The following is a 12,599-nucleotide window of genomic DNA, read 5'->3' as shown; positions in this document are numbered from 1 at the left end:
GAGTAGAGGGTAGGGTGTATGGGATAGGGATTAGAGGGTAGGGTGTAGGGAGTAGAGGGTAGGGTGTAGGGGATAGGGAGTAGAGGGTAGGGGTAGAGGGTAGGGTGTAGGGATAGGGAGTAGGGTAGGGGTAGAGGGTAGGGTGTAGGGGGTAGGGGGTAGGGGTAGAGGGTAGGGTGTAGGGAGTAGAGGGTAGGGTGTATGGGATAGGGATTAGAGGGTAGGGTGTAGGGGGTAGAGGGTAGGGTGTAGGGGATAGGGAGTAGAGGGTAGGGGGTAGGGGGTAGAGGATAGGGAGTAGAGGGTAGGGGGTAGGGGTAGTTGGTAGGGATAGGGGTAGGGTAGGGATAGGAGTAGAGGGTAGAGGGTAGGGGTAGGAGTAGAGGGTAGGGGGTAGAGGGTAGAGGGTAGGGAGGGTAGAGGATAGGGGGTAGGGGGTAGGGGGTAGAGGGGGGATAGGGTAGGGGTAGGGGATAGGGAGTAGAGGGTAGGGGTAGAGGGTAGGGGTAGAGGATAGGGGTAGGGGAGGGAGTAGAGGGTAGGGGTAGAGGGAATAGGAGGGTAGGGGATAGGGAGTAGAGGGTAGGGGGTAGAGGGTAGGGGTAGATAGGATAGGGTAGGGGATAGGGAGTTGAGGGTAGGGGATAGGAGGGTAGGGGATAGAGGGGGCAGGGGTAGGGGGATAGGGAGTAGAGGGTAGGGGTAGAGGGTAGGGATAGGGAGTAGAGGGTAGGGGAGAGGGTAGTAGAGGATAGGGGGTAGGGGATAGGGAGGGCAGGGGGGGTAGGGAGTAGAGGGTAGGGAGTAGAGAGGGTAGGGGGATAGAGGGTAGGGGTAGGGGATAGGGATAGGGGGGAGAGGGTAGGGGATAGGGAGTAGAGGGTAGGGGGATAGAGAGATAGAGGGTAGGGATAGAGGGTAGGGGCAGAGGATGGGGGTAGGGGATAGGGAGCAGAGGGTAGGGGGAGGATAGGGTAGGGGATAGAGGGTAGGGGTAGAGGACAGGGAGTAGAGGGTAGAGGATAGGGGTAGGGGATAGGGATAGAGGAGGGGTAGGGGATAGGGAGTAGAGGGTAGGGGCAGAGGATAGGGGGTAGGGGATAGGGAGTAGAGGGAGGGGATAGGGGTAGAGGGTAGGGGATAGAGGGATAGGGGGTAGAGGGTAGGGGGTAGATAGAGGGATAGGGGAGGGGATAGGGAGTAGGGTAGGGCAGGGGTAGAGGGTAGGATAGGGAGTAGAGAGGGTAGGGATAGAGGGTAGGGCAGAGGATAGGGGTAGGGGATAGAGGGTAGGGGTAGAGGATAGGGGGTAGGGGATAGGGAGTAGAGGGTAGGGGATAGAGGGTAGGGGGTAGGGGATAGAGGGGATAGGGATAGAGGGTAGGGGTAGAGGATAGGGGGTAGGGATAGGGGGTAGAGGGTAGGGGATAGAGGGTAGGGGATAGAGGATAGGGGTAGGGGATAGGGTAGGGGGAGGGTAGGGGATAGGGCAGGGTAGGGGATAGGGGTAGAGGGTAGGGATAGGGGTAGGGGATAGATAGAGGGTAGGGATAGAGGGTAGGGATAGAGGAGGGTAGGGGATAGGGATAGAGGGTAGGGGTAGAGGGTAGGGGAGAGGGGATAGAGGGGTAGGGGATAGAGGGTAGGGGTAGAGGAGAGGGGGTAGGGATAGAGGGTAGGGGCAGAGGATAGGGGTAGGGGATAGGGAGTAGAGGGTAGGGGATAGAGGGTAGGGGGTAGAGGATAGGGGGTAGGGGATAGAGGGTAGGGGTAGAGGATAGGGGGTAGGGGATAGGGAGTAGAGGGTAGGGGATAGAGGGTAGGGGGTAGAGGATAGGGGGTAGGGGATAGGGAGAGGGTAGGGGTAGGGAGTAGAGGGTAGGGGATAGGGAGTAGAGGGTAGGGAGTAGAGGGTAGGGGATAGGGAGTAGAGGGTAGGGGATAGAGGGTAGGGGTAGAGGATAGGGGGTAGGGGATAGGGAGTAGAGGGTAGGGGGATAGAGGGTAGGGGTAGAGGATAGGGGGTAGGGGATAGGGAGTAGAGGGTAGGGTGTAGACAGTAAGGAGAAAGGAGGAGTTCCAGAAAATATGGCTTGTGTTTCATTCAAGGGAAGTTATTATTTAAGGGGGATAAGGAGATGTTCAGAAGGACACCAGTTTCATTGACACAGTTGGAAACCAGTCTCAGTCCAAAATGCTCAAAATCAGATGTTTCACTTGAAATAAACCCTCAGCAGGAGCTAGGCCTATACTGAAGAGAATGTAGGCTAGGTGTTTCCTACTTTCGACAACATTTGGGTCAGAGGCTTAAAGAGATTCTCTGGTGCTTTTGTATACTTTTTAGCCAGTAGTTCTGACAGTAGCACCCACGAGCCAAAAGTGGTCTCCGAAAATTGCGTACTATGTCACATATATTTAAGATATGTTCTCTCTCTTTCGCTCTCTCTCAATTAAATGTGCTTTATTGGCATGACGTAACAATGTACATATTGCCAAAGCTTACTTTGGATATTTACAATATTAAGATAGTAAGAATCCAAATTGTCAACGGGACAACAGTAACAACAATAACCAAGGGTCAAAATAACCACACATTGAACAATAACAATAAGCATACAGTAGAGGACATGTGCAGGTTGATTGGTCTGTCAGACACTGTCCCTCATCTTATGGCTGGCAGCTCTCTCTCTCTCTGCTGTGTCCATTGAGCCGTTGGGCCTGCCCTGCAACCTCATTGGATAAGGCTGGGCAGGCCTCTTGGTAACTGTCATTCAAATTCTGTCACTCATTGGCGATAACTCAAATTACTAGGGGGCTGGCCCACGTGGGGGGGAACGTAGGGAAATGGCGTGGCACAGCTTTGGGAAATCAGTTGCTTTCAAACTAGGGATTTTGTGGCTAAATGAGGTAAGACAGTAATTATTCTCATAGATTATGCATGTAGGAACAACACATTGACACATCCAGGAGACTAAAAAAAATATTTCTTAGTCGCCAAAGTACCGGAGCATGTCTTTAAACTGTGACCATTTGTAAACAAACAACAGAGATCTTCAAAGATTCTGTCAAAGGAGTGAAGGGCCATAAAGTGTGTGTTTGTTTCATCATTTGGCATCACTCTTTTAGGGTTCCATTGAGATGAATACTACAGTGTACACACACACACACACACACACACACATACCCCTCCACTTCCTTTCACTCTGATTTAAAATACCTCCCAATACCCCTGTCAGTGACTCATCTGTCCCCAAGGAAATGAGAAAGATATAAATAACAGTAATCTGATCTTATAAATAACTGCAATATCTTATTTCACTGTAGTCATTGATATCTTTTCCATTAAGCACTGACTCACATGGGGTGCTGAGACAGTTATTATGAGCTACTGTGTATATTAGAACAGGAGGGCCATTTTTTATTGACAAGAACAATAATGTTTGGTGTCAGCGCTGCATCCTAATTCATAATGTCCACACTTATCTGAGCTACCCAGGATCCCTTAGTTTTTCGAGCCAGATGGCTTACTTCCGCAATCTTTGACTGCTGTAGTTTAAGACGTTGCCTATAGGCATACGTAGCTCCACGTTCGGGGATATCCCAGACTTAGGATCACTTGAGGCTGAGGTAAATTATAGAAGGCAAAAACCACAGAGTATAAAGTAAAGATAAACTAACAATTCCTTGCACATGAAACATTAATTTGGTTCTGTCCTAGGCTTCGAACTTGCAGAGATGTTATTGTCTCGTGGGCATTCTAAGGCCTGTTCCTCTGAACTGTAGGGACACTGTAGAGAGAGAATTCTCTAGAACAGAACACTGTCATGGCTTGACTGTGTGTCCTTATCCTAGGTGACATTCGTAATGACCTGTACCTGACCCTGGAGCGAGGGGACTTTGAGAGGGGGGGCAAGAGTGTCCAGAAAAATATTGAGGTCACTGTGTATGTACTTTACGCCGATGGGGACACACTCAAGGTAACAGAGAACATTTCTGTTGGTTTGTCGTAATTGATTTGGATTTCATGATTTCAACCATTTGACAGACCATTACACCATTATCCATCTATCTATCTATCCATTCACCCACCCATCCATCCATCCATTCTAAAGAGTGCCTGTCCTTTCTCTATTCCCCACATCAGGACTGTATCAGTCTGGGTAGTGGGGAGCCCAACACCAGTGAACACCGCTCTTTTGTCCTGTACCACAACAACAGCCCTCGCTGGAGTGAGATGATTAAACTACCCATCCCCATAGACCGCTTCAGAGGATCACACCTGCGCTTTGAGTTCAGACACTGCTCCAGTAGGTCAACAACACTGGACAGGATTTAGAAATAAACTTATTATTGTTATCATTATTATTAACTTGATAGCAATGCAGAATTGTGTCTGGTATTGTTTATGCTGTGTAGATGGCATAAACTATACAGTCATTCCTTTGTGTCTCTCCTCAGCTAAAGACAAAGGGGAGAAGAAGCTTTTTGGTTTTGCCTTCACTCCTCTGATGAGGGAGGATGGGACCACGCTGTCAGACGAGAGCCATGAGCTCTATGTCTATAAGGTGTGGTCATAGACGACACAGACATGCACACACAGGCTTACATATTCTACATTATTCTCTGTCATTTCTATCTAACACGTTTCTCTGTTGTGCCTCTGTTGCCCAGTGTGATGAGAATACAACGTTCAGTAACCAGGGCCTGTACCTGAGCATGCCCTGCTGTAAAGAGGACTTCAACAGCTGCCCCAACCTGCCCTCCACCCTGCCCTTCCAGAGGAACCCCAAGGAGACCTTCTGGGTCTCCACACAGCTCTGCTCCACCAAGCTCACTCAGAACGGTAAGGCCAGCTCACTACACTGTTTTGTACATCTCACCACACTCTATAACAGAGAATTCACAAGCCGAGCCTCGATCTTTACCCAGAGCTTCACACATGTTTTCTGTTCTATTCTGCTCTTTCTCCAGTGGACCTCCTGGCTCTGCTGAACTGGAAAGCCCACCCTGACAAGGTATTAGATATCTTGGGTCAACTACGCCACATCAACGGAGAGGAGATTGTCAAGGTAACACTCTTATTCAATCAATACATCTAGGAAAGACTCCTCTTTGTTGTTTGGCCAAACACTAACAGATCTGTGACTAGCCTATGTTATTGGGTTTGGGGAACTATGATGGTGTAATGCACGTGTCAAACTCATTCCACAGATGGCCGAGTGTCTGCGGGTGTTTGCTCCTCCCTTGTACTTGACTGATGAATTAGGGTCACTAATTTGTAAGCAACTCCCCTCACCTGGTTGTCTAGGCTTTAATTGAGAGGAAAAAAAACAAACTTGTGGACGCTAGGGCCTCCATGGAATGAGTCTGACACCCCTGCTTTAATGATTGAGCTGGCTCTTCTCCCCTGCAGTTCCTACGAGATGTCCTGGATACACTATTTTGTCTCCTGGATGACAATACAGATAAATACGGACCACTGGTTTTCCAGTCATTGGTATGTCAAGGTGGAGAGACCAACCTCATTTAATGTAATGGAATGTAGTGTGTGTGTGTTTATGTATGTGTGTGACTCACATGTGTGAGAGTGTGCACACATGCGCGAATGCATGCATGACTGCATGTGGTGTGGCTGCAGCATACTTTTCTCCAGTATGGCTAAACCCTATCTTATGTTTTCCCCCTGTCTGTCTGTCTGTCTGTCTGTCTGTCTTTGTGCACTCAGGTGTTTATCATCAACCTGCTCAGGGACAGTCGTTTCTACCACTTCCGGCCTGTTATGGAGGCATACATACAGAACCACTTTGCAGGAGCTCTGGCCTACAAGTAATGAACCACTTACGGCCAGGTCCAAAATTATTGGCACCCTTGATAAAGACAAACAAATAAGACTGTATAAAATAAATAAATAATATACTGAGCTATAGTGCATTCGGAAAGTATTCAGACCCCCTTGACTTTTTCCACAGTTACATTACAGCCTTATTCTAAAATGGAGTAAATTGTTTTTTTTTCTCATCAGTCTTCACACAATACCCAATGACAAAGCAAAAACAGGTTTTTAGATATTTTTGAAAATTGACAAAACATTTTTTTTGATAATATCACATTTACTTAAGTATTCGGTCTGTTGACAGACCCTTTACTCAGGACTTTGTGAAGCACCTTTCGCAGTGATTACAGCTTCGAGTTGTCTTGGGTATGACGCTACAAGCTTGGCACATCTGTATTTGGGGAGTTTCTCCCATTCTTCTCTGCAGATCTTATCAAGCTCTGTCAGGTTGGATGGGGAGCTTCACTGCACAGCTATTTTCAGGTCTCTCCAGAGTTGTTCTATCGGGTTCAAGTCCGGGCTCTGGCTGGGCCACTCAAGGACATTCAGAGACTTGTCCCGAAGCCACTCCTGCATTGTCTTGGCTGTGTGCTGAATGTCATTGTCAGACCAGAGACTCTCATGGTCTTAGAGTCTTTAGGTCCCTTTTGGCAAACACCAAGCGGGCTGTCATGTGCCTTTTACTAAGGAGTGGCTTCCATCTGGCCATTCTACCATAAAGGCCTAATTGGTGGTGCTTCTGGAAGCTTCTCCCATCTGCGCAGAGGAACTCTGGAGCCATGTCAGAGTGACCATCGGGTGCTTGGTCACATCACTGACCAAGGCCCTTCTCCCCCGATTGCTCAGTTTGGCCGGGCAGCCAGCTCTAGGAAGAGTCTTGGTGGTTCCAAACTTCTTCCACTTAAAAATGATGGAGGACACTGTGTTCTCCACCCCCCCACACACACACACACAGGGCACAGACGTCCATTCAATGTCTATTCCACATTGGTTCAACGCAATTTCATAAAAATTACGTTGAAACAACATTGATTCAACCAGTGTGTTCCCAGTGTCATCCAACAACTATAAATGCCTGGAGTTTGCTAAAAGGTATTGGCACTTGGATTGGAAGCGGTGTGTGCTATAGTCAGATGATATGAAAATAGAGCTCTTGCCTGTGCACACAAGTGGTGGGTTTGGCGTCAACATGAGAATGCATGAGCAGAAAATAACCCCATACCTACTTTAAAATATGGTGTTGGATCTTTGATGTTATGGGGCTATTTTGCTTTTTAAGGTCATGAACTTTACTCTGTACCAGGAGAAAAACCTGGTTACCTCGGCCAGGAGGCTAAAACCTGGCCGCAATTGGATCTTCCAGCAAGACAATAACCCCAAGCACACATCAAAATCCACAAAGGAATGGTTCATTGGCCGGGAAAATAACATTTACAATGGCCATTTCAGTCTCCGGACTTGAAAACCTGCGGTTTAAATTGAAGAAGGCAGCCGGAGGAAATTAAGGATCTGGAAGGATTCTGTATGGAGGGAGGGTCTAAGATCCCTCCCAACGTGTTCTCCAACTCATAAAACTTTACACAATATAATCTAAAGCCACAGTGGATCAGGGAAGGTTTCCAGATGGATGAAGACTAGAGATATCTTATGACAGGGAATAATCAATATGTGTTGATATGTTTGCATTGCAGAATACTGACATTAATTATGACACAGAGGTTTGATCTTTGATGCTGTAGTGGTCATGTAAAGGTATACTGTATTACAAGGCCTAAAGAAAGGACACAACCAAACTCAAACCACACTACACATAATATATAATAATATCTTTATCAAGGGTGCCAATAATCTTGGACCTGACTATGACACCAGTGTACATTTTCTTTGTCTTATATGGCCATGGAATACCCTCATGGTTAACACTCTTTACTCTGTGTTCTTGTAGAGAGCTGATTCGCTGTCTGAAGTGGTACATGGACCGCTCTGCTGAGGTTGTCAGACAGGATCACATCCAGGAGGCCATGAGGGTAAGGCTCACATCACATCTGTTGTCAGACAGGATCACATCCAGGAGGCCATGATGGTAAGGCTCACATTACATCTGAGGTTGCCAGACAGGATCACATCCAGGAGGCCATGCTGGTAAGGCTCACATCACATCTCATCTCAGGTTGTCAGACAGGACCACATCCAGGAGGCCATGCTGGTAAGGCTCACATCACATCTCACCTGAGGTTGTCAGACAGGACCACATCCAGGAGGCCATGATGGTAAGGCTCACATCACATCTCATCTCAGGTTGTCAGACAGGACCACATCCAGGAGGCCTTGAAGATAAGGCTCGCATCACATCTCATCTCATCTGAGGTTGTCAGACAGGACCACATCCAGGAGGCCTTGAAGATAAGGCTCACATCACATCTCATCTCATCTGAGGTTGTCAGACAGGACCACATCCAGGAGGCCTTGAAGATAAGGCTCGCATCACATCTCATCTCATCTCATCTGAGGTTGTCAGACAGGACCACATCCAGGAGGCCTTGAAGATAAGGCTCACATCACATCTCATCTGAGGTTGTCAGACAGGACCACATCCAGGAGGCCTTGAAGATAAGGCTCACATTACATCTCATCTGAGGTTGTCAGACAGGACCACATCCAGGAGGCCTTGAAGATAAGGCTCGCATCACATCGAAGGTGGTCGGACAGGACCACATCCAGGAGGTCATGAGGGTAAAGCTCACGTCACATCAGGACATGAGAGGAGGTTTGGACAAACAGAGTGAACCTACACACTGTTAGACACTCCCAACATGCATTTCTCTACCAAACATGGAACGTTTAGACCTCACGCCTATAGATGAAAGGAAATATGACATGAATGTCAAATAGTATAATCTAAAGCCATGGTAGATCAGGGGAGGTTTCCAGATGGATGAAGACTAGAGATATCTTATGACAGGGAATCATCAATATGTATTGATATGTTTGCATTGCAGAATACTGACATGAATTATGATACCAAGGTTTGCTCTTTGATGCTGTAATGGTCATGTAAAGGTATATTGTATTACAAGGCCTAAAGAAAGGAACACAACCCAACTCAAACCACCACACTACACATAATATAAAGATAATTGTGTTTTACAGGTAATTGTATCCTATTTCGTCCTCTGTCCACCCTGCAGGCTCTGGAGTACCTGTTGAAGTTTATCGTCCAGTCTCGGATCCTGTACTCGCGAGCGACCTGTGGTATGGAGGAGGAGCTGTTCAGGGCCAGCATCCAGGAGCTCTTCCAGTCCATCCGCTTTGTGTTGAGTCTGGACAGCCGCAGCTCAGAGACCCTCGTCTTCACACAGGTCAGAACATCAGCACTTCCGGTCTGTCTCTAGCTTGTCTTTATCCCAGAAGGGATAACTACTTAGACAGATCAGTACATTTTGACTGGACTATTATGAGCTTATCGGCTCCTTTGTTCTTTGTGTTCATTTAGCTTTGATTCAACTGACATTCATTTATCAATCATTTGTCATTGATTTCATGTATTATTTAATTTCTTTGTTGCTTTCCTGTAAAGCACTTTAAATCTGTGAATGAAAAACGGTCCGCCTCTTTTCTCCAATTGTATTTTTATGTATTTTGTAAGAGAAAAAAAAAAAACGCTTCTCATGATAGCCAATTAAATCTTGTCTCATCACTGCAACTCCCCAACGGGCTCGGGAGAAGCAAAGGTCAAGTCATCAGTCATCCCAAACATGACCCGCCTAACAGCGTTTCTTAACACCCACCCGCACCAATGGAGGAAACACCGTTCAACTGACAACCGAAATCAGCCTGCAGGCGCCCGGCCCGCCAAATCGAGTCGCTAGAGCGCGAAGAGCCAAGTAAAACCCCCCCCGGCCAAACCCTCCCCTAACAAGGACGACGCTGGGCCAATTGTGCTCCGCCCTATGGGGATCTTGGACACGGCCGATTGTGACACAGCCTGGGATCAAACCCAGGTCAAGCACCTCGATGCAGTGCCTTGAGCCACTCGGGAGGCCCCTTTTTCTCAATTTTCAAACAGAAATGGGGTGTGCCTTTGCCTATGCTATGATCAACATAGCTTGTTTGTTATCTACCCGAGCCACTGTAGCTAGCCAGTAACTCCTCCAGTATGTGCTGTCATTTCACAGGATTTGTTTTTGAACAAAAGCTGTAGAGATCGGTAATACATGGCACCTCTGTAGCCATATATCTTATTCCTATTTTTTTAAAGCATTAAATTACCTGGTATAATGGTGCACTGATCAGTTACAGTTTAAAGCTATTATTTTTTAATTTTTGCCCAAAGTCGACCTTTAATGCATATATAATTCAGTGGAGGCTGGTGGGAGGAGAGATAGGACTGGCTCATTGTAATTGCTGAAATGGAATAAATGGAACGGTATCACACAATTGTCACAGGCCTGCTCATAGCCTGTGGCAAAAATGAGGGGCAAACAACAGGCCAATTAAAATGTTTTCTTTATTGTAAACAAAACTATTAACTTTAAACTAAGAAAAAGGAATGAGGTGTGGAAGTATCATAATGTAAGGTGTATGTAAAGTCATGGATGCGTGAATCTGTGTGTGTGTGAATGACTGAGTGAAAACTATGCAAAACTACACAAAAAAAACAGGTTCATACCTGGAGGAGCAGAGAGAGAGAGGTGATTAGTGACAGTTTAAATACTCTGATCCCAGGTGACTCCAATCACTAACGACCCTCCTCTGCCTGCAGGAGGAACCACCCCTGCAATGCAGAGGAGGAGCCGTGACACCCCCCTCCTTAAAATGAGGGTCCCACCCTCAACCCACATTCCTCCAACATATTCAAAACAATTCAAATCCCCCCCAAAAAGGTCCCAGCTCCTAGTAGTAGCCCCGTGTCCCCCATCTGACTGTCCGCCCCTCAAACTCGGCAGCCCTGGTACTTGGGGAGCAATTTAAGAGGAAAGAGGAGCAGACTGCCTGTAGGGGTCAGTAGAGAGAAGATACAAACTAGGTTAAAGGAGCACGAGACAGAGCATCAGCAATGATATTATCCTTACCACTAATGTGTCTAATATCAAGGTTGAATGGTTGCAAGAACAAAGCCCAACGCATCAGGCGCTGGTTGGGATTTTGCAGGGACCTCAGACAAATAAGTGGGTTTGCGATGGAGTGTCAGAATACAAAACAGGGTAGTTTCTAATAAGAGCGACCAATTCATCACGTTTCTCAGTCTAAATGATCTACCAAAACCAAGGTTTTGCAAAGTCTGGGAGTTTTTCAACCGACCTTGTAAGACCTCATCTGAAACCCTAACGTCCTCTTCTCCCCCCTCCACCAAATTAAAGCCACAAGATACAGTGACTGGAGCAGCAGTCAACGCTGACCTCACTGCTGGAGTGCCTTCTACTTTGCTTAGATCACGGGAGTGATAACATTTTAACAGGTTCACATGGCATAATTTAGAGGACTTCCTATGACCAGGGGTTTCAATAAGATAGATTTGAACTGACACTTTACGCAACACAATGAAAGGACCACAATATTTTGCCTGAAATGGTGAACTTACAAGAGGCAGAAGAGCAAGTACACGATCACCGGGACTAAACTCATGCAGCTCAGCCTGTCCGTCATATTTCAGTTTCATTTTCCGTTGAGAAGATTTTAGTTTCTTTCGCCAGTTCACCAGCCCTTCAACCTAAAACCATTTACATAGTCAATAAGGTTCTGTGGTGGTTCCTCAGGCAAACAACCATCCTGCAACACTGCTCAAGGCCCACGCACCTTATGACCAGTCATTTGGGCTAAACCCTGTGCTTTCCTGCACTACTTCACAAGTAGGTTGTAGCAGCCAAAGTAACCCCTCCTCCCAATCTGCAGACAGTTCTGTACAGTATGCACGAAGCAAGAATTTTAAAGTTTGATGAAAACGTTCCAAAGCTCCCTGGCTCTGGGCATGGAACGCAGTTGACTTGTTGTGTTTAACTTTAAGCTGTTTGAGAACCTGAGCAAATAAATGAGAGGTAAAGTTAGACCCCAGATCTGACTGGATGATTTTTGGAATCCCAAATGTTGAAATAAATTGAGTTAATGCTTTAACTACTGATTTTGAAGTTATGGTACGCAAGGAAAAAGCTGCCTGATATCTGGTTGCTTGACACATAACAGTTAATAAGTAGCTATGACCTGACTTGGACCTTGGTAAAGGCCCAACACAATCGATAATAAGATGCTCAAAAGGTTGCCCTATGGCTGGTATTGGATACCAAGGTGCTGGCTGTACAACCTGGTTTGGCTTATGGCTGGTATTGGATACAAAGGTGCTGGCTGTACAACCTGGTTTGGCCTATGGCTGGTATTGGATACCAAGGTGCTGGCTTTACAACCTGGTTTGGCCTATGGCTGGTATTGGATACCAAGGTGCTGGCTGTACAACCTGGTTTGGCCTATGGCTGGTATTGGATACCAAGGTGCTGGCTGTACAACCTGGTTTGGCCTATGGCTGGTATTGGATACCAAGGTGCTGGCTTTACAACATGGTTTGGCCTATGGCTGGTATTGGATACCAAGGTGCTGGCTGTACAACCTGGTTTGGCCTATGGCTGGTATTGGATACCAAGGTGCTGGCTGTACAACCTGGTTTGGCCTATGGCTGGTATTGGATACCAAGGTGCTGGCTGTACAACTTGGTTTGGCCTATGGCTGGTATTGGATACCAAGGTGCTGGCTGTACAACCTGGTTTGGCCTATGGCT

General features: G+C 46.8%; 1 protein-coding gene across 6 annotated transcripts in view; it reads left to right on the top strand.

Moving 5' to 3' along the window:
* The window catches only part of LOC118360273 (dedicator of cytokinesis protein 3-like), a 126,386-nt gene that overhangs the window by 93,306 nt on the left and 20,481 nt on the right, over window positions 1–12,599 (top strand). For all 6 annotated transcript variants that reach the window (XM_052481909.1, XM_052481905.1, XM_052481908.1 and 3 more), the window contains exons 15-23: window positions 3,853–3,977; window positions 4,145–4,307; window positions 4,459–4,565; window positions 4,672–4,843; window positions 4,972–5,069; window positions 5,414–5,497; window positions 5,726–5,826; window positions 7,779–7,860; window positions 9,022–9,192. In XM_052481909.1, coding sequence (XP_052337869.1) covers window positions 3,853–3,977; window positions 4,145–4,307; window positions 4,459–4,565; window positions 4,672–4,843; window positions 4,972–5,069; window positions 5,414–5,497; window positions 5,726–5,826; window positions 7,779–7,860; window positions 9,022–9,192 — 1,103 coding nt within the window. The remainder of the gene's footprint in view (window positions 1–3,852; window positions 3,978–4,144; window positions 4,308–4,458; window positions 4,566–4,671; window positions 4,844–4,971; window positions 5,070–5,413; window positions 5,498–5,725; window positions 5,827–7,778; window positions 7,861–9,021; window positions 9,193–12,599) is intronic.

This window comes from Oncorhynchus keta, chromosome 27 (assembly GCF_023373465.1).
Source record: "Oncorhynchus keta strain PuntledgeMale-10-30-2019 chromosome 27, Oket_V2, whole genome shotgun sequence".
Lineage (NCBI taxonomy): Eukaryota > Metazoa > Chordata > Actinopteri > Salmoniformes > Salmonidae > Oncorhynchus > Oncorhynchus keta.
The sequence above is the reverse complement of the archived record's forward strand: the minus strand, read 5'-3'. Positions and strand labels throughout refer to the sequence as shown.